Source organism: Haliotis cracherodii, unplaced genomic scaffold, assembly GCF_022045235.1.
Source record: "Haliotis cracherodii isolate W230 unplaced genomic scaffold, xgHalCrac1.p SCAF_4, whole genome shotgun sequence".
Classification (NCBI taxonomy): domain Eukaryota; kingdom Metazoa; phylum Mollusca; class Gastropoda; order Lepetellida; family Haliotidae; genus Haliotis; species Haliotis cracherodii.
Window position 1 is genome coordinate 31,648,720 of NW_027266297.1, and position 25,505 is coordinate 31,674,224.

Sequence of the window (25,505 nt, forward strand, 5' to 3'; positions counted from 1 at the left end):
GGGATTGTTGCTTTGTAGGCGGGGAGGGATGTGGATGCGAGTGAGGACGTGGTTGATGGTGCGGATGAGGGAGTTGGTGTGGATGCTGGAATGGATACAGGTGATGGTGTGTTTAAGAAATAGGGTGTGCTTGAGGGTAATTTGTGACGGTGAGGGTTCGAGCGAGGGTTCGGATGTGATTGAACGGTGTCAATGAGGGTTTGGATGTGTCTGAATGTGCGGGTGTGTTTGCGTGGTTTGCGTAAGCTGCTGTGAGTGAAGGCCTGGATGTGGGAATGGATGTGGTTGTGTGTATATAGGATGTTTGTATGGGGGATAATATTATGAATATTATTTTCATAATTACTTTTAAATGTGGTGTGTACACATATAAAATATTGTTTCTTTGAGTCTGATTATTCGGTTTGTTGCAATGTCTTTAAGTACTATATTCTTTAAATAGTTATCTTTAATGTAAGGAGGGTTACTTTAAAAATAGATTATGAAATATGGTCATAATGAATTGATATTTCAGCATTTTTTATTTGGTATCTACATTTCCATCCTAAAATAATTATAAGACATAATCAAATCAAACAAATTTGAATGAAATGACTTTATGAAACAAATACATGTACGGTTACTGTTGTAACTGAAATCAGAAATCTTATTAATCCTCGCAAACACTCGGTTTTAACACTAAGTACGTAAAAACTGTCAACATATCTACGCCCGCCTCCAGCTCAGGCTGTCCGTTATACTCTGATTTAAGATGTAAAATATATTCCTTAATACAGGCTACGATTTGAAAATGGTATGAGTGTAATATCAGTGGCTAGAATATCATGGTGCAAGCAGGTTTCTGCTAAACATACAACATACAATACCCACCGCCAGCCTGTATTGAACAACATCAACCGGCATCGTCAAAGCAAAGTGTACATGTAATTGTTACAATGGGGCTGGCGGTGAATATTAATGAAGAACATCTTGTTAAAAAGACACACCGAAACTGATTTGCATAACTGATGGCCACAACATATTGCAAAATATCAAAATAGTAAAAATGATACAGTATAACCTCATACTGAAGAGAAAACAAGAACGACACAGGGAAGTAAAATAGGACGTCATATAGAACTGAGATAAAGTACTCTGAGAAGGGATTCATAAGTTATATACAACTTAAAAAAATATTATTATGAAAAACGAAAGGAATATGCTTGGATTATCTTTTTTTTCAAATGTGCTCCATTCAAGAAAATGACTTTTATTCTGGGGGCGAATATATTTCGTGACACCGGCACCAAACTATTCATAGACAGCTGAGGCAGTTGGCCATTTACAATCAGAATGCGTCTCCTTGGCAATAATACAACACACTATATTGTACGACATCTTCAAGTGACATTTGGAGGAGTAGTTTCAGAGACGACACTATTGACATGGAATTCATATTTTAATTCTTCAAATGCAACGTTTCGGAACTGATACGGGAACATTTATCTAACAAATGATAACATAAACTACTAGCTTTCATATTCAACATTTGAAACTACAGCATAATAAAAAAAACATCAACGCCAGAGAAAAAACAGTCTTGATTATCCAACGAAACAGATTCCATAGCGATGAACTTCATAGGAATGAAAAGTGATGACACACGATGTTCGCGAAAAGAGTACGCATGTAAGTATTAAAAATAATATCTGTTCCTCGACTATCTCGTTCCATCGACAGTCATGCACTGTGTTCAGTCATTGTTCTGTAGTCACAATTCCTCGCATCCCACGATAAAATACCGCCCTACACATTGCCACCTGTATCTTCATCTTGTGCTAAAAATATAGAAGTGTAATTAATATATTTTAAAGGACCAAAAACAAAGACTTTGCTCCATTAAAAACATGTACGCTACAGTAATTCTATTAAGAGAAATGTATGAAATAACTGTTGAAAGTTCGGTATATATTTTACCTAAAGTCTCCAGAACGTCATTATTAGCAGCCTCAGATGGTTGCCTGCTTCGAAATCGCCCAAACAATCTGGAATGTATACATGCATTTACATATAATATATATTAATAAAACGACAACCTTCTTTTCATTCTTCTCAATGTTTTGTTCTGATAACATGTAATAAAAACATAGGAAGACTCGATTATGTAATACTTTCTGTAGAGGTGACCATTATATGATACTTTAAAATAATGAAAATATTCTCACAGGCAAAAGTAGTTGATGATCATAATTCATTGGTAACTAATAACATCACATGGAATATATGGCCAGATTGCTCAGGCTCCCATTTGGGTACATCACAAACAGCGTGTTAGGACAGGCCAGGCTGGCTTCATCCTGCTCAGGCGCAGTATGAGTGGGTGATTGGGCATTCCAGCAATGTCACAGCCTGGGACACCATAAATAAGTTTAACACATCGTCCCCACATGGAGAATGGAGTGACACGAGTGAACGCTTTTATCACGAGTCCACACAAAGCTACCCCATCGCTCAAACGAAAGTCACTCGTAAATGTGCTTTATGTCTTATGTTAAATAAGCAAACGTTTGCCATAACTTGCGTGAAGAAAACATAAAGTGATAGTCAGAGTTTGAATAATTATTTGAAATTTTAAAACAAAAGTCTTTAGAAGCCTATCCGGTTCATTTAAGTCCTTACGGGAACTATACTAGCCATATAAAGAAACTGTGCACGGAGAAAAAATATTCTGGATTGAAATACAACACAGCAAGAACAAAATGATGCAGACGCTGTAGCAGCTGAATGATCGGACCATAAGAAAATGTCAACGGGACCTGAACAACATCTGTTACGATGACGTCAGAAGATCAAAATGGAGTAGGGGGTCAAACGACAAAGTCACAAAGTCAATAACGGGTATGACCACCCTGTGCGTGAATCACAGCAGTGCATCGGCGACGCATGGAGTCCACCAAATGGGCATGGAAGGCCTGGGGAATGGCCTGCCATATCCTCCTCAAATCCAGTGCCAAGTCACGGACGTTATCTGGAGGATGTGGAAGACGACGCAGACGGCGCTCCATTTCATCCCACACATGCTCTATTGGGGAGAGATCTGGAGAATTTGCAGGCCATGGCAGTAACATGACATTGTTATGGTGAAGGAAATCCATTGCGACCCTAGCCGTGTGAGGACGAGCGTTGTCCTGTTGAAATGTCAATCCAGGGCCATGACGTTGCAGGAAAGGAATGACCAGAGGCCTCAGAATCTGATCTCTGTAGCAAACACCGGTGAGATTGCCCTGAACAACCACCAAAGGGGTTCGGTGCCGTGCTATTATCCCACCCCATATCATCACAGAGCCACCTACAAAACGATTCCTCTCCACAATACAGTTGCGTGCATAACGTTCTCCCAAAACGCCGATAGACACGTTGGCGCCGGTCACCGTGGGAAATGTTGAACCTCGATTCATCTGTAAAGACAACATTTCTCCACCATATTCGAGGTTGGCGAACATGATTTCGACACCATCTTAGACGGTTGACTCGATGACGGTGTGTCAGGATGGGACGTATGGCAGGGCGTCGTGGTCGAATCCCGTACTGACGTAAACGATTCCTGACAGTGTTGGGATGGATACGGCGCAGTCCAGGAATTGTCTGGGACGTCGTTACTGCCGTTTGGAACTTGTGTCGGAGATGTGTAACTCGAATCCATCTGTCCTGTCTTGGCGTCATTACTCGGGGACGTCCTGAACGTGGGTGGTCGGCAACGTCATTTGTGTTCTGATAACGCCTCACCAATGCCGATATCGTGTTACGATGGCATAGAAAATTTGTTGCCACCTGTTGTTGCCTCATTCCCGCTCGGATCATTCCAATGGCTTCATGACGCTGTGCAGCTGTCAATCTTGGCATGATTTGCTTGTGATATGCTTGTGTCTGCGCCTGAGAAGTTTTGATTTTTTGAATGACCACAGATCATGCTTTCCAAAGTGACAGCGAATTTTGAGTTGCACATGCTGTGTACAGCTGCACAGGATGCACGTGCAGTAATATATTGCACGTCCATAGGCCCCATCAATGACGTCATATCGCATGGCACGTGCATGAGCGTTTGAATGTCTCCAATAATTGCTGCGTTCAAACCTATATTTCATATATGGACGGTGTGCCCTTATATCATTCTATATTTTCTCCGTGCACAGTTTCTTTATGTGGCTAGTATAGTACAGTTTTAATTTTCAAAGAAAAGAGAGAGATTTGTGTTTGTGTTTTGTCCTAAAACATCCTAAAATGATGCAAAGGAATAACATCCCCTTTACTTTGACTTTGAGTATATCAACCAGGCTTCTGGTTTTAATCAGCCTTTGTAACACACTACTTCAGTCATTCACGGTTATCCGGTGGGATCCGCCTCTGGTATGATATATTCAGTTCATACTTGTCGGAAGAGGCGGGTTTGGGAGTAAAACGTTTGTAACGCTGAAGGATCGGGTTCGATTCCCCACATGGGTACAATGTTTAGAAGCCCATTTCTGGTGTCCTCTGCCGGGATATTGCTGGAATATTGATAAATGCGGCGTCCATCCTCAAAGTCTCAAACTCCGTCCGATAAACGTGATCGTATCCCAATTGGGAGGATCCATGCGCACAGAAATCGCTATCGCCCAAACAAAGATCTGAGGACATCCCATTGCGGGTCACTTCAGAACATCTCCATTGTCACTAATTCAAGACCGCCTCCGTGGTCTAATGGTAGAGCGTCCGCCCAGAGAGCGGAAGGTCCGGGGTTCGATCCCCAGCCGCGACATACCAAAAGACGATAAGAGATGGTACTTGTTGTTACCCTGTCAGGCGCTCGGCATTAAGGGGCTAAAACAAGGACTGGTCGGCTCAGATTCAGTATACTGTGTCTGAGCGGGGTATTCATGTTATACTGCGTCATGGTATCTCAGTGAGGTAGCACTATAAATAGGCATCAGTCCTGACTAGTACAAGCAGCCACACACGTCGCTATTTAAGTGCAATAATCTTGGACGCGACGTTAAACCCCATTTCACCTCATCTCACCACTAATTCAACATAGGATTCTGCCTCGCTCATGTGTCAAGTCTGATTTGACGGCTGTTTAAAAAGGGTTCGAAACGAAAGCCAACGATCCAGGTTACTTCCCATGATTGAATGGATGTATTATGCACTGGATAATCGAGGGTGACTGGATAATCGACTGGGTGCTGCAAAAACAGTCTTACCTATTAAAGCGCCGTGTCTTTTTACATACGAGATATCCGACAGCTAGTGCTACGATGACACAGATCCCAGTCACAGAACAAGCAATCGCTGTCGCATTAACACCTGAAGAAGGAAGATCCACTTTCGTTACGTCATGCAATTTGTGACGTCATGAACAATGGATGACCTCATACAAAATTGTTCTCAACAATGAGAATGTGACGTTAAACCCCATTTCCCCTCACCTCACTTCTGAACTGTGATTAAAGCAAGCAATGAAGATAATACATATATTCAACTATTATAAAACAGACCCGTGAAGTACCGGGATAGAATAGGTCTTCAGCAACCCATGCTTGCCGTAAAAGGCGACTCAGCCTGTCGTAAGAGGCGAGTAACGGGATCGGGTGGTCAGGCCCGCTGACTTGGTTGATGCATGTCATCGATCTCAATTGCGTGGATCGATGCTTATGATATCAATCACTGGATTTTCTGGTCCAGACTCGATTATTTACAGACCGCCGTCATATAGCTGGAATATTGCTGAGTGCGGCGTTAAACAACACACAATCAAACGAACATCCCACGCTCGTTTATATTTTTACGTGATATAATGTTAAATGTGTTTTATACTTGTGACAGATTTATTTAAATTTTCTACAAACAGCAATTCGAACAGATGATCTGTTCAGTTTTAACGATAAAGCATACATGTATAATTTCTATTCTGTCCTGGGCCCACTTGCACAAAGCGATCTTAGCGCTAAGATGATCGTAACTCCCATACTCTAGCATAGGCTTACAATAGTCTTAGCGCTAAGATCGCTTTGTGCAAGTGGGCCCTGTTCTACATCTGAACGTACCGGTACTCCTGTCACTACTGCTGTTGCTGTTGAATTTGCTGTTGCTGCTGCTGCATGTGACGTTGTTTTGGGGGCATTCTGGACACTGTTCCCGACACACTTTGTCACAGTTGTCGTTACACTTCTTATCACATCTCTCACCAAAATATCCAGGGGTACATCCACCAGTGCAAGTCATGTTGTCTCGGTGACACTGGTTGGGCCAACATTTTATGGGACAATCTTCCGAACACTTCTCACCTCCTTTACCAACTTCACATTCGTGACAGTGTCCATCTTCAAAGTTACAAGCTCCGTGCTTACAGTTGCTATCACATTTGTTCGTGCAGTTCAACCCCCACCATGTTGGTTGACAATTGGTGCATTGTGCTGTGTCCTGGTCACATATGGCTTGCCCGTTTGAATCATTCAGACAGTTGGGTGGACATTCCAGCGTACAGTTAAAAGAGTGGTAGCCAGCTGCACACGACACGCATCTGCCAGTCGTCTTGTTGCAGCCGTACTTGCTACATCCCGAACTGCATGCCTTAGTACAATTCTCGCCGTACCATTTTTCCTCACACTTTTCACAAGGGGGAATGTGATAGGGTGGGTAGCAGTGGGGCGTGAGCCCTGGAACACAATATTAGAGTGAGTGAGTGAGTGAGTGAGTATGGTATTACGGCACTTTGCAATATTCCAGCAATATCACGGCGGGGACACCAGAAATGGGCTTAACACATTGTACCCATGTCTGGAATCAAACCTGGGTCTTCGGCGCGACGAGCGAACGCTTTAACCTCTAGGTTATCTACCATCCCATATTACATCAGAAAACGCCAGCCTAGAAACTCTTTGTTGTTCAACACACATGCTTGTTCAAGTTTCTTTGAAAAAAATAGTTTGTTCCCGAAAACCCCTTATTATCCCTAACATTGTCCAACGGAGTAAAACTTTAAACACTAACTCCAATAGCTGCCTCAATAATAAGGTACTGACACCACTTTCTGATTTAGTAAACCGTACAACTAATGTAGAATTGCAATACAACTTTATGACAGAAAGTCCCATGTCTCTAGTACATGAACAACAATGTACTAGGCAGTCTGGGTTCAAAGACCTTATGAAAGACCTTATGAAAGACCTTATGAAAGACCTTATGAAAGACCTTATGAGTGAGTGAGTGAGTGGGTATGGTTTTACGCCGCTTTTAGCAATATTCCAGCAATATCACGGCGGGGGACACCAGAAATGGGCTTCACACAATGTACCCATGTCGGGAATCGAACCCGGGTCTTCGGCGTGACAAGTGAACGCTTTAACCACTAGGCTACCCGACCGACCCCCTTATGAAGAAAATACAGAAATATTCAATATCATTTATAATATATCATTCTAAAAAAAACATAATAGGTATATCAATCAGAAACGTTTTACACTAGACATGCTGTCACGGTCAGCAAAAGGCAGTCGGACAACTGCTAACAAACGTTAAGTCATATAACAGTTTGCATAGACACGCATTGACGTAGTGTATAGCATTTTATCATATTTTGGGTAAAGTAAACAATTTGACAGGAGAGAAAATCGTACTGCAACACATATATATATACGATAATTTAAAAAAACATATAATATATACGCAAACAATATCAATTACATCTTGTTATATTACTAGATCTGTTCTGCATATGGTCAAATCATAATTAAGTTGTCCACGTTTGTATGTATACTAGTATATATATTCATGAATATATATATATACTGTAAACAGCTATATTTCTGCGCCGTTAAAATATTGCGAATACCACACCAAAGACAATACTGCGACGAGATATTTTTGCGAGTTGCCGTGTTGAGATGACCCCTCGATTACCATACAATAGACAGCTTCTCTCCGAAGCTAGTTAAACTGTGACCATTCTGCATTCATTTGTGTTTTTAACTTATTGAGTAACTTGTGGTTTTGGTTGATGATTTCAACATTTGATGACGTGTTGCAATGAATAAAGTATGTATGTATTATTTATACTTATTTTTGCGTTTTTAATTTTTGCGATTGAGTCTCGTTCGCAAAACTCGCAATAATAAAACGGTCGCAAAAAAATCCCTGTTTATAGATAGATAGATAGATAGATAGATATACTGTACTTAGGAAGGTAATTGCTTTGTGGATTCATCATATTGACCTCGTCGTCCCTGATTTGATACGTTGTCAGTATAACTATGTTACAGTCTACAGTTACAGCGTGTATGAAACTGTCTATGTACTATTAAATACCTCCTCCAGTTCCTGTGATGACACATGCTGTACATACGACCAAGCCCAGAATTGTTGTGACTGAAAAGAAGATAATTGGGAACTCATGACAGGTTACACATTTTTTTTTATTTTTATTTTTATTTTTAAAAACCCATCTTGCAACAATGTATCTTTTGCCACAGTGTACCACGTGGGGACTCGAACGATGGTGTTCGGCTCCACAAAGCCACGCTTTAACCGTTAGGCAACCCAACGCCCCATGCCGCGATGAGCTGGCGACACCGACACTGATATTGAATCAGGGTGGGATGGTTTCAGCATGTGGCATGGCTTACTGGGATGCATCATACACCTGCTGAGTGAATCATTGCTCTTTCTGTATACATCTGATCTGGACTGACCAGATTCTTTACTGACACCGTGGAGAGGACTACTACAGTCTGTGGCGTAAGACATTAACTCACTAACTCTTTGTGGAAAAAACAACAATTTTGATCCGTATAGCTAAACGTAACTTTTTAGCAAATACAATTCGTGTTAGGGACCGACCATCTGATATTCAGGGTGGAGGGTGGGATTTTATATAGATATTATTTTTTTCAGCTATAAACCAGATATTTGCTTTATTAAAACTATAAGCCTGATTTTAAAAATAGCAAAACATCTATCAACAATGTATGTCAGGCAATGCTTTTTTCGACTTTCTGGAGCATAATTATTTGTTTCAAAATTTTTCGGGGACTATGGATTTTTTTAGATAAAATCCCAGGCCACAAGAATATCAAACGGTTGGTCCCTTAGTCTGCTGATCGCCTCCGTGGTCTAGAGGTAGAGCGTCCGCCCGGAGAGCGGAAGGTCCGGGGTCCAAAAGACGTTAAAAGATGGCACTTGTTGTTACCCTGTCTGGCGCTCGGCATAAAAGGGGCTGGTCGGCTCGGAGTATACTGTGTCTGAGTGGGGTATTCATGTTAAACTGCGGCATGGTATCTCAGTGAGCTAGCACTATAAATAGGCACCAGTCCGGACAACTACAACTAACAAGCAGCCATCTCACCTTAGTCTGCCGGTGTTGAAAAAAACACACGAGCACTACATTCAGAAGAACCTAAGCTGTTTCAGTTACAAGAACAGTGTTACAAACCTATGCTAACCATGCATTACATACTAAGGTTCTCCTCATGTCCTAGTTTCGCTTCGTATCGTATATCAAAACCAATATTATTTTCTGAGCCCCAATTTGAACCATATGAGAAGGAATTTCAGACAAAATCCTCCATGATAACAATACGCAAAGGTGATTCAGAAAACAACACGTTTGTCACACAGTGCACTGGCTGTAGAGTCATGTTCCCACGACATAAATTGAATGGAGCATTTGAACGCCATGGCCTTGTCAACAACATTCAAACGTGGGTACAGTTTGACAACAGCGATGGGTGGGTTATACCTTGTCACAACCAATGTTGATCGCAGTACAAATAAATGCTGAACAACGTTAGTGTTCCTTTCGGAAATGATTTCAAAGGGGGCTGTTGGAATCTTTCTCAGTTGATATCCCTTGTGCCAGACAATGTTGTAGATCTTCAGTAAGGACTTTCTAACTTTGTATACTATAAACCAAGAGAGCAGTGTGTACATTTCAAAACACGCTTAAGTGAATGACGTTGAATCTGTGGTAGGAGTATTTACATTGGACAGGTTCTTTCATTTGATTCAGTGGTAGAACGTCCTCCCGGGGCGCGGAAGGTCCGGGGTTCGATACCCGGCCGAGTTATAAAAGATAGTTACGTTGTTACCTTGTCTGGCGTTCGGCAACAAGGGGCTAAAACAAGGACTAGTTGGCTCGGAGTCAGTATTCTGTGTCTGAGTGGGGTATTTATATTCACACACACTCACGCACGCACGCACGCCCGTCGCTATATAAGTGCAATACTCTTAGACGCACGCACGTCGCTATATAAGTGCAATACTCTTGGACGCGACGTTGAACCCAATTTCACTTCACCTCACCTCTGTCGTTGACATTGGGGAAAAATAGGCATGAAATTAAATAACATCACAGTATATAACAGAAATACAGAAATGTCAATTTGACGGCCAGTATGATCAAGTGTATGTCAATGTAATTGTAGTCACGCACATATACGGTGAACATCTGTTGATTGGAAAGAGAGACATGCAATGCCTGTATAGCTTAGTCATCTTTCCTGTATGAGGTGAGGTGAGGTTAGGTGATGGTTTAACGTCGCATTATTGCACTTATATAGCGACGTGCATGCTTGTACTAGTCCGGACTGATGCCGATTTATAGTGCTAGCACACTGAGATACCCGACCAGTCCTTGTTTTTGCCCCTTATGCCGAGCGCCTGACAGGGTAACAACAAGTACTATCTTTTAACGTCTTTTGGTATGACACGGCCGGGGATCGAACCCCGGACCTTCCGCTCTCCGGGCGGACGCTCTACCACTAGACCACGGAGGTGGTCTATGATCGCATATAATCAAGCTAAACTTACTTGGGGGGCACAGGTGGCCCTGTCGTCTTAGGCGCCGCAATTCGCTGTGCATAGTTTCGCCCCTTGGGTAAGCCAGAAACCTAAGTGTATAGGTTCGAATCCCAGTTCGCCCCGATTATGTCTGTCTGATTAGATCTGTCAGCACCGTGTCCATGGGTTTCACTAAAATTGGAAGCTGAGACCTGTATCTCTTCCGGCTTTTCTCCCGAATTAAACTGACATGCCGTGATGTAACAGAAATACTGTTCAAAGCGGCCTTAAACCCAACTCACTCACACACTAAGTGGATTTGATTCGGAATAACTTGAACATCGTACTTCATGTGACGTTGGGTACATTCAATCCTAATCAGAATTCTATATAATTCCTAATGTTAAAGTAAGAGTCGACTAACGGGATCGGGTGGTTGGTTGATACTTGTCATCGTATCCCAATTGCGTGAATCGATGCTCATGATGTCAATCACTGGATTGTCGTGTCCAGGCTCGATTATTTACAGACCGCCGTCATACAGCTGGAATATTGCTGAGTGCGGCGTCAAACAACAAACCATCCAACCTAAGGTGAAAGGAAGGAAAGAATGCCTTTAGTTTACATTACTATGTATGTTACCCCCTCTGTGGTCTCGTGGATAGAGCGTCTTCCCGTAGAGCGGAAGGTCGATGGTTCGATCACCTATCTGCGTCATACCAAAATATGTTAAACGATGGAGTTTGTTGGTACTGTGGCCGGCGCTCGGCGTTAAGGTGAGTGAGTTGGGTTTAACGCCGCTTTTAACAGTATTCCAGTTATATCACGGCGTGTCAGCTTAATGTGGGAGGAAAGCCCGAAGTGATGCAGGTCTCAGACGTTTACCACTTCGATGAAACCAAAACCTAGAAACATAATCGGGGCGAGCCGGGATTCGAACCCACAATCATATTCTGCCGTGCCCAAGGGACGCAGTCCTGCACAGCGAATCGCGGCGCCTTAGACGACTGGGCCACCCGTGCCCCCCTCGACGTTTATGGATAAAACATGGACTGATCCGCTCGAACTCAGTTAACTGTGTCTGAATCGGGTATCTAGTTAAACTGTGGCATGGTATCTCAGTGGGCAAACACTATAAAACCGGCATTAGCCCGGACCAGTACAAATGAACCGCTATCACAGTGATGACACCAGGTGTTCGCAAAAAGTAAACGCATGGTGTATATCCTGTAAAGGAGACAGAATAGGTCTTCAGCAACCCATATACTTGCCGTAAAAGGTGACTATGCTTGTGGTAAAAGGCGACTAACGGGATCGGGTGGTCAGGCTCGCTGACTTGGTTAATGTATGTCATTGATCCCAATTGCGTGGATCGATGCTCATTATATTAATCACTGGATTGTCTGGTCCAGACTCGATTATTTACAGTCCGCCGTCATATAGCTGGATTATTGCTGAGTGCGGCGTTAAACAACAAACCAACCAACCAAACCAAAGGAGACCTATTCTGACCTCAAAACCTCACGAGTAATACTGTCAACGCGCATGTTGACGGGGAATTAGCTCTTGGGGGAATAAGAACAAAATCGACATCACTGTCCCGGAACGCTTTATGCACTACATGTAAACAATAAACAACAATTGCACAATGAGTGGAATACCTGCACTGACAACGCAAACACAGGTACAGCAATGAGGTGACCTTCCAGCTCAGGCGTACAAGAGGTGAGCGGAGCTCCAGCTCACCTCAGGGCGTTTCCTACGAGCGGCACATCCTGCTCGAGGTCGTCCCTATGCCAGCACTCGGAATACCAAGCCTGACTAACACCGCAGTAACTGTGTAATAGTAGCACATATATAGTACTGATCAATGGAAATACAATGACGTTGCTCTGGACATGGGACTTCCGGGGGTGACGTAGCTTAGGGGATGAACAATTAAGGCAATAAATGTCATACTATAAATAACAGTAATTAACGGGAAGTGATCAAGTAGCCCAGTTTGGCTGTCAGTCAATATACAAAGAAATGTTGGTGAGGATTAACAACGGGGATTAACGCCTAAAACGTAATGACAACTAAGTTTATGGCTACAGGGTAATTTGCCCTTGGAGTCAAATGTACTGCAGGCAATGGTAGTCATAAATCAGTCGCTATGACAATACCTTTAATGTTACAGCTGATTTATGTAACATAAACTAAGCTTTATATTTATCAAATGAACTAAAAATATATAATCAGAGCAAATCTGTGATTCGAACCCACAGTAATAGGTCGCTTAAGGCATCAAAACCAAACGTGATTGTTGCATTTCATAAATGATGCAAAGTAACATTAAAGAAGTAAAGATTTGTTAAAATTGCATCTGTTCTCAAATATATAATTTCAATTTTCTTTACAAGGAACCTTTCACAAATGATGTTCAAAGATAAGAGCAAACCCCTTTCCATACTCATAAGAAAGCTCTGCCCAAAACAGGATTGTCTGGTCATACTGGATTATTTACAGACGGCCGACATATAGCTGCCCCGTGAAGATTCCGGGGTAGAATAGGTCTTCAGAAAACCCATGCTTGCCGTAAAAGGTGACTATGCTTGTCGTAAAAGGCGATTAACGGGATCGGGTGGTCAGGCTCGCTGACTTGGTTGATACATGTCATCGATCCCAAATGCGTGGATCGATGCTTATGATATAAATCACCGGATTGTCTGGTCCAGGCTCGATTATTTACAGTCCGCCGACATATAGATGGAATATTGCTGAGTGCGGCGTAAAACAACAAACCAAACCGACATATAGCTGGTATATTGCTGAGTGCGGTGACACAGATAATTTTGAATATAATTAAGTATATACAGAAATGAATTAGTGGTGGGAATTTTGTATTGAAATGAACGCGTCTTGTTGTACTGACTATTCTATTACAGATACTGTGTCAATTTCAGTTTTAATTGTAATTCCCACTTTTCCTGCGCTTAGATTTTATATCTGTAGATTTCAATGAAAAATAAATATTCTTTTAACCTGATTTGGAGCTACAAATAGATTTAACCACACAGCGCTATTCCTCCACAGAATCTTTAACTAAACCAACAGATTTAATGTATTGTTGAATGCTGCTGATAACAACATAATATTATAAAAAAGATAAAGAGATAACATATAATTTAATTAAATTGTCATGTGATAGAAACGCCTTATTTTCCTTGACCAAGTCTAAAGTTTGGGCGACACACTTCTCTGACCAATTTTTAAAGAAAATTGACTTCCTATTAATTTTGGTGTTAGGTTTATGAACAATTGTTTAAGTTAAAAAGACTACTGGAATATTCTCGCTTGATTTTCTCATCAAACATTATAAATGACTGAAAACAACTTTTCCAAAACTTATTACTTATCAATGATGATTTTCTCTCACAGATTGTTACACCAAATTCACCAAGATTACAAAAGTGAGTATGTGTTTGCTGCAAATATGTGTTTGATCAGCTGAGGACATAAGTCTCCTTATCCACGTGGTTTTAAGAGATATTACATGATATGAAAGGATATTCACTATACCTAGGCCCCTTGCTTCAGAGGTTGGGAAACTTCAATCCTCTTTACTTTGTCCCGGTTATAATTCCAAAGTAAATTGAAAATGCATAGCATTTAAATTAACAAGAAAAATATTAGAGGAATAAGGCAGAAATAACAATCAATACAACACTGAAAAAGATCAACAGAAATCTATGGAGCTTGGATGCCGTATCATACACTTTTCGAAAATGACAAGAAGTTTTCATTTTACACTTTCAATTTTAGTTTTACACTGGATCACGTTCTTTTCGGCACTGCTATGTAATATATAAGCTGCAAAAGTCTATGCGTACGTGACATGTGCAGTATATTTGTATTACTAGTGAATGTGTGCATGAGATGTATGTTACTACCTGAAAATAATTAAGATTTACTGATAAGTTGAGAAATATTCTTTTCATGTCACGGGTTTCCCGCTACCCTATACGGAAGCCTGCTTTATGTAGCAGGTACTTCCTGTTATAAACAATAACAACAAAACATCTATGAGAATAACGTTCTCGTAAAACAACATCTGGCATCAATGTATACTTTGTGGCAGACGATTTTTTATTCAACAGCCTAAAGCATGAATATTTCAAAATTAATCAATTTCTGGGACAAGTATTTTTTCAGTATAATGCCGACCAGTTCCTGTTTCATCCAGTTAATCCCGAACGCTAGGTATCGAAACAACAAGTGCAATTCCCGGAATCATCGAATCTTGGACATATTGTCGCATTACATAAATCCGGCTAGAAGGATGACCCAAATAAATACAATAAAAGCGCAGTTGTAAGACAGGGATGTATACTATCACCACTCCTCTTTATCTTATACATTGATAAACTCGTGAATACACTGATGTGTTGGTATTTTTATAGACGAAGTTGTACAGGCATTAGCGATTTTACTATTTGCGGATAACGTTGCAATATTTACAGATAGTGTTCTACATTTACAGAAAAAGATATATATTCTATATAAATGTTGTGCTAAGTAGGGAGTGTCTTAATTTTAACAAAACAAAAGTTGTTGTTTTTACGAAAGGAGGAAATATGTCTAAACATGAGAAATGGTCCAGAAAGACTAGAAGTAGTATCATGTACCACTTCATGTACTTTCATTAATGAGTATTTACTACAATATTAAACAATAGAATTTCAAAATGGGCGACCATGCGTGATAAGATTCCTGAATTTCAAGCTGGCTTCAGAAAAAGTTATTCCACCGTAGATCATGTATTTACACTCTATGCACTTATTCAAAAAACCTTGTCACGGCGTAAGCATAAACTGTATGTAGCATTTGTAGATTTTAAAAAGGCTTTTGATTCTGTCAATCGCTTTAAGCTATGGACATGTCTACGAAAAGCTGGTTTACGTGGGAAAATGTTTACTATTCTAAAATCAATGTATTCTAATGTGAGATCATGTGTTCGTTGTGGGGCTAGTTTAACAGATTTCTTTGATTGTCCTTTGGGCCTAAGACAAGGCTGAATTTTGAGTCCGATCTTATTTTCATTTTTCATTAATGAATTATATTACGAAATAGCTGCCAGTGGTCAACATGGTATCCAAATGTTCCCAGATTGGATAGAAATACTAATGCTACTTTTCGCAGATGATGTCATTTTAGTGTCAGATACTGTTGTCGGTCTTCAAAGGCAATTAAATATTTTAAGTACGTACACCAAAGAATGGAAATTATCCGTAAACTTGGAAAAAACTAAAATTGTGATCTTCAGAAAAGGTGGTCCAATAGCGTCGAAAGAGAGATGGTCATTCGATGGTCAGTTAGTCAATATAGTAGATCACTACACTTATTTAGGAATCTGGTTCTCACACACAATGAATTGGAAAAAAATGTGCCCTTGACTTGTCCTTGCGTGCAAAGAAAGCTTTAATAAGTGTAATGTCTATTTCTCATAAAGTGGGATCGATGTCACCTAATATCTTCTTTAAGCTTTTCGATACCCAGATACAACCAATTTTATTGTATGGTTCTGAAGTATGGGGATTTCAACGTTATGACTGTTTAGAGAAGGTTCATTTATTAGCATGTAAAAGTTTCTTTGTGTCGGATCTTCTACACCAAATTGCATGGTTTATGGTGAATGTGGTAGATACCCATTATATATTAATTCTCAGATCAGATGTTTAAAATACTGGTTTAAAATTCTTCATATGCATGAACAACGTCTCCCCAAATTAGCCCATAACATGCCTCTACATTTAGATAACATGGGAAAGAATACTTGGACATCGCATTTAAGAAATCTTTTATTTTCGCATGGTTTTGGTTTTATATGGCTATGTCAGTCAGTTGGAAATGTAAATATGTTTCTTAATGAATTTCGGAATCGGTCTATAAATATGTTCTACCAAGAATGGCACTCCACTTTAGAGGATAGTTCGCGTTATGAATATTACAAAACTTTCAAGACTTTACTTCAACCAGAAATATATTTATCAGTACTCACTACGGAAAACTTAAGAAAACAGTTAATTAAATATCGACTTGGTTTGCTAGACCTATTTGTAAATTGTGTTTGGCTTTTGTTGGACCTTGGGTTGAATTTTGTATAGCCATCTGCCGATCTTACTTGCGTCCCATTGGGCTTGCCATCTTTTTGCTATGGAGGCTTTGATTTTGCTTTTTATCTCTAGTTTACTAAAGGGAATAGGCTGTATATCCGCTTTGTCTAGAGCTAGCTTCGCCAGTGAGTCTGCTTTTTCATTTCCATGAATATCTATGTGAGAGGGGATCCAACACAGCTCTACCTGTTGCCCTTGGTCCGATAGTTTTGTATATTCGTATAGAATATTGTTGACTGTGTTTGGCCTGGAGTTTGAGTTTCTCCCACTGATGGCCTGAAGTGCGCTTAGCGAGTCTGATAGGACGACTGCCTTTGCTTCGGGGAGTTCCGGTATGAGTTTGAGTGCATGATGAATTGCCTCCAATTCAGCCGTGAATACTGACTGACCATCAGGCAAGCGAACTGAATGTGCTTGGGGTTTGGAGCTGTGGATATGGATCCCGTAACCAGCACTGTTGTTGATAGGATTCTTGGATCCATCAGTGTATATATGGGCCCAGCTGTCCCAGGTAGTTTGAATTTTAGTGATAGCTACTGATCGTAGTAGGGTTGGGTTTTCTCTTTTAGTGACTTCTGATGTTAAAGCAGTGTCAACTTTGGGAGTTTGTAAAGTCCAGGGAGGGTGTAAACCTTTGTAGTGACTTTCTGGAGGCTGAATGTCATCGCAATTGTGACTTCGAATGAGTTCACGCACTAATATCCCAGATGGCTTTAGTGAGGGATTTTTTCGAGCTGGGGCTTCATCTCGAGCGTTTTTGTCTTGCCATATCATTTTAACCAAAGGGTTTGATGTTCGTCCCCAGAACGATAATATTGCCTGCTCTCTTCTTAGTTTCAATGGGAGTTCTCCTGTTTCTACTTGTAGTGCTTCTAGTGAGGTGCCTGTCGCTGCGCCTGTGGCCAGCATTAGGGCTTTGTATTGTATTCTGTCTAGGCGCCTCAAGACAGTATTTGATGCTGAGTGAAAAGCCTCACAACCATAGTCAATTTTTGATCTGATAAGAGCTTTGTAGAGGTCCAGCTGAGTGTCCCTCGATGTGCCCCAAGATGTGCCTGAAATTGCCCGTAATACGTTCAGGTCTTTTTGACATCTGTTTTCCACATATTCTATATGCTTGCGCCAAGTGAGGTGTTGATCAAGGATAACTCCAAGAAATATTGCAGATTTTTCGAATTTGATAGGTTTGCCTTTTATGGAGACACGGGGTATCATAGCATCTTTCCCCCGGCGTTTGAATAGAACTCCAACCGTTTTTTCACTTGAAAGGGTGAATCCCCATTTATTGCACCATTGATCTACTCCGTCCAGGGCTGACTGGAGTTTTTTTCTGATTTGTGAGATATCTCTGTGCTTTACCCATATTGCTCCGTCATCAGCGAACTTAGAAGTTTGGGTAGGAGAGTTGACATGGTCAAAAAGATCATTGATCATGATATTAAACAGGGTTGGGCTTATGATGCTGCCTTGTGGCGTGCCATTGTCCAGTGCCAAAGGATCCGATCGATTGTTCCCTATTTTAACTGATAGCGACCTGTCATGCAGGAAGCTGTCTATGAAGTTTGCCATGTTCCCTTCAACTCCATTTTGTGATAGTTTTGAGAGGAGTCCGTCATGCCATACTATATCGAAGGCTTTGCTGAAGTCCAGAAATACTGCGGCTAGGTATTGTCTGTTTAATTGGGCTTTTTTTATTTCATTTTCCAGTCTTAGAATATGATCTAGACACGAGTGTCCCTTCCTGAAGCCACTTTGGTCAGGTTTTATGTGATTGCCAGTTTCAAGATGATGCATGAGCCTTTGTGTAACCATGGCTTCCATGGCTTTGCACATGTTTGAGGTGAGTGAGATCGGTCGATAAGAGTTTGGTAGGGCTTCTTCTTTCCCTTGCTTTAGCAGCGGGATAACCGCAGCATGTTTCCATGCTTTTGGTACTTCTCCTTTGGACCATATCGTGTTATACAACTCAGTGAGTAAGCCTTTGGTTTGATCAGGTAGAATTTTCAATATCTCGTAGCTGGTTGTGTCAAGACCAGGTGCTGTGCCTTTTCTATGTTGTATCGCATCATCAAACTCTGTCACCGTAAATGGTATATTGTATACCAGATGCTTGCTTTGCGGCCGTTTTGAGATCTTAGGCATAAGCATTTTTTCCTGTTTGAATTCTTCGCTGCAATTTGTGTTGCTGCTGACAGATGAGAAGTGCTCAGCTAGAATGTTGGCCTTTTCTTTGACTGTATGGGCGTTGGCTAACTTGGGAATTTTTGTGGGTTTCCGCTTACCCCTGATTGCGTGTATTTTGCTCCAGACTGTTTTAGCATTTGTTTTCTCATTAAGGGATTTGCAGAAGGTCTGCCATGACTCTTTTTTAGAATTGTCTATGAGTTGTCTTACTTTCGTCCTGGCTGCTCGGACTTGGGCAAAGGCTGATTTATCCCTTTTTGACCTATTTAGGGCTTTCTTTCTCACTCTCCTAGCTTTTGCTATTTCCCTGTTCCACCATGGTACCGGCGTTTTGCCAGTTTTGTGGTCTTTTTTTGGAATTGATTTTTCAGCTGCGGCAATAATTGCTGAGGTGAGATTTTGGCAAAAAAGGTCAGGATCATCCGAGGCAATTTCTGAGGACTTGAATGATAAACATTCCTTCCTGAATTTAGGCCAGTCAGCCTTTGCATAGTCCCATGTGGGCTGAGGATCGGGCTGTTCCTCTAATTGTGGTGGGCTACCTATGTAGGTGAGTATACTAGGAAGGTGATCGCTTCCCCAAGCGTCGTCATGGACTTGCCATTGGCAATGTGAGGCGAGGTGTTTGGTGGCAATTGTAAGATCAGTTGAACTCCACGTGTTGTGGACTTGGTCATAACGTGTGTGACTGCCGTTGTTCAGAGTTATGAGATTGTCGTCCTCAACCCATTTACAGGGTGTAGTAAACAAGTATATTTACAAGTAGGAGGCAATGTTTATACAGTGGAGTAGATATTGTTTTACTGGAGTAGAGAAGCCTGTTATGTACACACAAGGGTAGTGGTGACAATCATCGGTGAAGTCAGTGCCATAAACAAAGGATGGAGCCAGTAATATAAACAATTGCTAGTTTATTTACAAAAGCATGTGAAGTACTTTCAAGGCAAGCAGATAAGCAATGTATTCAGCTGAGCAGTTTATTAGTAACTTTAGAAATATACCTGTTGAATCGCTGTTTAGGATATTTGATGGTAAAATACAGCCAATACGTACTGGGGCGGACGGGTAGCCTAGTGGTTAAAGCGTTCGCTCGTCATGCCGAAGACCCGGGTCCGATTCCCGACATGGATACAATGTGTGAAGCCCATTTCTGGTGTCCCCCGCCGTGATATTGCTGGAATATTGCTAAAAGCGGCCTAAAACCATACTCACTCACTCACTCAATACGTACTGTAGTACGGCTCGGCACTTTGGGGAACCTTATATCGCAAATTCATACAAAATTTGGTTAATGTGTTCTTGGTGTCGCCTACGGAAGGCACCCGACATATGTAAACTACTCATGCAGAGTTATCTCATACTGGAAGCGTTTGCTCAGACAACCAGATACACGATACTCTAGACTATGCTTATACATGCTTAAACGCCTTGGTGACCTTGGGGTTATAAACTGGGACTCAGGTGTTGGAGAAGTTCTTTTTTCATACCGATTCTCATATGCGTGGGCATTCCGTGTTCATAAAAATGTTTAAACAACGATGTTAAGATACGTATTGTCAAAGCTGGTCAGCTGATATCAGATGTTCAAAATCGCTACATGCCTATTCCATGTTTAAAATGGAAATAATACCAGAAATGTATTAAACAACTATTCGATCTATATGTTTGCGCAGATGTTTAGTTCAGTTCAGGTGTGGTATACATACGAGTACCCTCAATATTCAGTTATACAGACATTCCAAAGAAAATGATGTGTTAACATCGAGGTGTCCCTACTGCAACATTACCAAGAAGATGAATACCACGTGCTATTAATATGTCCAGTATATGAAGATGTAAGAATCAACTACCCGCCTAACTATTATCATATGATCCAACACAAAGCATATTTGTACAGTTAGTGAACAGCAAAAATAGTCACATTTTTCTTGGAAGAAATTTAAAAGAGTGAGTGAGTGAGTGAGTTGGGTTTAACGCCGCTTATAACAGTAATCCAGTTATATCACGGCGTCTCAGCTTAATGTGGGAGAAAAGCCCGAAGTGATGCAGGTCTCAGACGTTTACCACTTCGGCGAAACCCACGAGCACAGGTATGGTGCTGACAAACCTAGAAACATAATCGGGACGAACGGGATTCGAACCCACAATCATAGATTTCTGGCGTGCCAGAGGGACGCAACTCTGCACAGCGAATCGCGGCGCCTATGACGACTGGGCCACCCGTGCCCCCAAATTTAAAAGAAAGATGATAAATTGAATATTACTAAAACTCAAATGTTCGCATCTATTCAGTCACAATATACAAGTTGTGCTCCACGACGAATTGTCCTACATGTCATTGTACTATTGACCTCATGGTCACATATACGAAATAAATATGTCTGTCTGAAACAACAAATGCGATCTTTTTACGTATTTGGCATGGGAGTCGAACCACCAACTTTCCGTTCTCCGAGCTGACGCTCTATCCACTAGACCAAGGCGGCGGTCACAAGTTATAATGAGTGAGTGAGTATGGTTTTACGCCGCTTTTAGCAATATTCCAGCAATATCACGACGGGGGACACCAGAGATGGCCTTCACACATTGTACCCATGTCGGGAATCGAACCCGGGTCTTCGGCGTGAAGAGAGTCCTTATAAAGGGAATCAACGGAATAAGAACAGATTTTTGAAAAAAAAACCAACAAAAAACCCCAAAAACAACATACCGTACATCTCAGGATACTCCATAAACGACAGAGAACATGAAATCCCCTTCTCCAGTCGACCCTGAAGTCGAGATGTATGTCCTGAGATGCTTCACTGAAACACAGAGAATGAGGACAGGTGTATAAAGACCAAACAGTAGCAGCATTTCACCATTGAACGTCAGCCAGTAATACCTGACATATCCACTCGTTACACAAAGCGACCATTGCTCTAAGGTGATCGTAACTCCCATATTTTAACATAGACTTACGACAACGCTAAGATAGCTTCTCGTGTGTCCTGAGTCTCCTGCGTCGTTATTTACTCGCAACCGTGACCAGCCAGGTATGGCGACATGTGTACATGGTGGGGCAGGGAAATCTTAATCTATGGAAATAAAATAAAAACGAAATTGAAAGTCACGGCTTCTGTTAAATTCAATAGGCGACACGGATCCGAGGTTGTTTAGTTCAGAAAGGTTACATGAGTGTTGTCTGTACCTTGACCTACCGGAGTGGATAAATACTGACGTCAACAAACAACCCCGGTACAACAAGTGATACTGAATGCAACATCTGCAACAAGTCACCAGGTTTGGGAAACGAGAAATTTTATACATGGAAAATCTGCGAAGCCTAAAAATACTCAATTATAGACATTACCAAAAGGTGTCTCAACGAAAACTTGGTGTGCTACGTTGTCACTTTATACTGATATTTAGAGAAAATAGAGAATATCTCTCTCTCTCTCGCGCGCTCTCTTTCTCTCACCCTCTTTCTCTCTCTCTCTCTCTCTCTCTCTCTCTCTCTCGCTCTCACTCTTTTCCTCTCTCGCTCTCACTCTTTCCCTCTCTCGCTCTCACTCTCTCACTCTCTCTTTTTCTCTCGCTCTCTTTCTCTTTCTCTCTCTCTCTCTCTCTCTCTCTTACAAAGCGAAATCCATTTCGGAGTATTCGTGACTCACCGGTAATTGTGGAGGAATACCCACTGTACTTTCGATATATAATTCAACGGCGCCCAACTCATAATAGTTCAGCCGACATTTCTTTACTAGGTAAGACTATTGATCGCCCAATCATGACACGCAATTTATGCAGCGCGTGTCCTCGTGTGTCTGCTGTTTATGCGTATGTATGTCAACACTTGGACAGTGAATGTGTCACTCAACACGAAGCCAGTGTCACGTCATGTTAATTGTTTGTATGGTATGTTTTTTATTCTCATCAAAATGACCGTGACAAGTAGTTCTTTTTACCGCAGTCACACAGCGCAAGTCATATTCTTTTATCACACACACTTATTCGTCAAGTAACAATAAATTCGCCATTACATACATAATGAAGTATAATACTTAAAGTAGACCTACTCAGAAATATCGCATTGCACAGTTGTAATAACACAATTCACACTTTTTCTTCAGTTGTTAAATAGTTAGAACACGAGGCAAGTTAAAGGACGCCATGTCAAAAGACTTCGAGCGTAACAAGTAAACAGATTACCCCGGATCAGTAAACACAATTAACATGAGCCATTTTAAGTCAATTTTTTTGACCTAATGAACTTACCACATTTACGCATATTGGTCATGTGCTGATGTGTGTCAAGCTAATGATTGACCTACCTTGTTATAGGCCGACTTCAACGACACATTCGCCAGACGTTGGAGAAACACAGTATCCAACTGAGACCAAACAATCGGTAGTTGCAAAGTATGATTGATATAGCAATAAAATTCCCATGTCATTATGCTGTCTCTCTATATAAACATGTAGCTGTAATATATCCACACTCGTCTGCATAGCCTCCTGGACTTTGAATACGTCTGTGTAGAAGGCGGAAGTAGATACTGTTTTTGTTGACAGAATACTAGAGGCTGTCTCGCCAATTGCCCACACAACTCTCGCAAGGTGATCTGACCTCCAATTGCCCGTTGTAAGGTACTGTATCAAGCTGCAATTGTCTGTCGTAGCTTATTGTATCAAAAAAGAAATTATATCTAACAACCCTTTGACTAGTGGCCTGCGCAAACAATACTGGTTGAATATGCAGGGTGGTGTGAACACTGCTTTACATTTGGGCAGTCTACTGTCATATGTTGTCTATCTTACCGGCGTGTCGTAATCTTATACAGTGTTAGGCCTGCAGTACAGAAGTCGACTGCGTTGGCTCTTATAAAGCAAACTAAATCAAACATACCGATAAAAGTAATGTCCTTCGAAACCTCACAGTGCAGATTTATCATACAAACAAACAGGCTGCTGACTGACACTGTGTCTAAAATTGAAACGCTAGCCAGGGTCGGTGTTTAGGGATACCTTTCCTGGGATATTTCATGCAAACTTTCATTTTGTATACCTTTCAGGTAAAAGGATTTGTTCAGTAACAGGATGTAAAACGAATTTCTCATATTAATCAAATGTTAAACAAACGCTAGCCAGGGTCGGTGTTTAGGGATACCTTTCCTGGGATATTTCATGCAAACTTTCATTTTGTATACCTTTCAGGTAAAAGGATTTGTTCAGTAACAGGATGTAAAACGAATTTCTCATATTAATCAAATGTTAAACAAACGCTAGCCAGGGTCGGTGTTTAGGGATACCTTTCCTGGGATATTTCATGCAAACTTTCATTTTGTATACCTTTCAGGTAAAAGGATTTGTTCAGTAACAGGATGTAAAACGAATTTCTCATATTAATCAAATGTTAAACAAACGCTAACCAGGGTCGGTGTTTAGGGATACCTTTCCTGGGATATTTCATGCAAACTTTCATTTTGTATACCTTTCAGGTAAAAGGATTTGTTCAGTAACATGATGTAAAACGAATTTCTCATATTAATCAAATGTTAAACAAACGCTAGCCAGGGTCGGTGTTTAGGGATACCTTTCCTGGGATATTTCATCCAAACTTTCATTTTGTATACCTTTCAGGTAAAAGGATTTGTTCAGTAACAGGATGTAAAACGAATTTCTCATATTAATCAAATGTTAAACAAACGCTAGCCAGGGTCGGTGTTTAGGGATACCTTTCCTGGGTTATTTCATCCAAACTTTCATTTTGTATACCTTTCAGGTAAAAGGATTTGTTCAGTAACAGGATGTAAAACGAATTTCTCATATTAATCAAATGTTAAACAAACGCTAGCCAGGGTCGGTGTTTAGGGATACCTTTCCTGGGATATTTCATGCAAACTTTCATTTTGTATACCTTTCAGGTAAAAGGATTTGTTCAGTAACATGATGTAAAACGAATTTCTCATATTAATCAAATGTTAAACAAACGCTAGCCAGGGTCGGTGTTTAGGGATACCTTTCCTGGGATATTTCATGCAAACTTTCATTTTGTATACCTTTCAGGTAAAAGGATTTGTTCAGTAACATGATGTAAAACGAATTTCTCATATTAATCAAATGTTAAACAAACGCTAGCCAGGGTCGGTGTTTAGGGATACCTTTCCTGGGATATTTCATCCAAACTTTCATTTTGTATACCTTTCAGGTAAAAGGATTTGTTCAGTAACAGGATGTAAAACGAATTTCTCATATTAATCAAATGTTAAACAAACGCTAGCCAGGGTCGGTGTTTAGGGATACCTTTCCTGGGATATTTCATGCAAACTTTCATTTTGTATACCTTTCAGGTAAAAGGATTTGTTCAGTAACAGGATGTAAAACGAATTTCTCATA

The 25,505-nt window shown here is 40.9% G+C and overlaps 2 protein-coding genes across 5 annotated transcripts in view; one reads left to right on the top strand and one right to left on the bottom strand.

Moving 5' to 3' along the window:
- The window catches only part of LOC139480559 (receptor-type tyrosine-protein phosphatase S-like), a 140,931-nt gene that overhangs the window by 42,680 nt on the left and 72,746 nt on the right, over window positions 1-25,505 (top strand). The gene's annotated exons all lie outside the window — the stretch shown is intronic.
- Window positions 553-23,871, bottom strand: LOC139478199 (scavenger receptor class F member 1-like). 4 transcript variants are annotated; one of them, XM_071260575.1, is made up of 9 exons: window positions 23,441-23,871; window positions 22,092-22,207; window positions 21,841-21,934; window positions 10,822-10,983; window positions 8,323-8,382; window positions 6,063-6,674; window positions 5,220-5,322; window positions 1,957-2,024; window positions 553-1,817 (listed from the first exon to the last, which is right to left on the bottom strand). In XM_071260575.1, exons 4-9 carry the CDS (start codon window positions 10,871-10,873, stop codon window positions 1,786-1,788), a joined length of 927 nt encoding a protein of 308 aa, XP_071116676.1. In that variant the 5' UTR covers window positions 10,874-10,983; window positions 21,841-21,934; window positions 22,092-22,207; window positions 23,441-23,871; the 3' UTR covers window positions 553-1,785. The 4 variants fall into 4 exon arrangements, with proteins under 4 accessions (XP_071116676.1, XP_071116677.1, XP_071116678.1 ...); XM_071260576.1 differs by lacking the exon at window positions 23,441-23,871 and adding an exon at window positions 22,331-22,352; XM_071260577.1 differs by lacking the exons at window positions 10,822-10,983; window positions 22,092-22,207 and having other exon boundaries at window positions 23,441-23,869.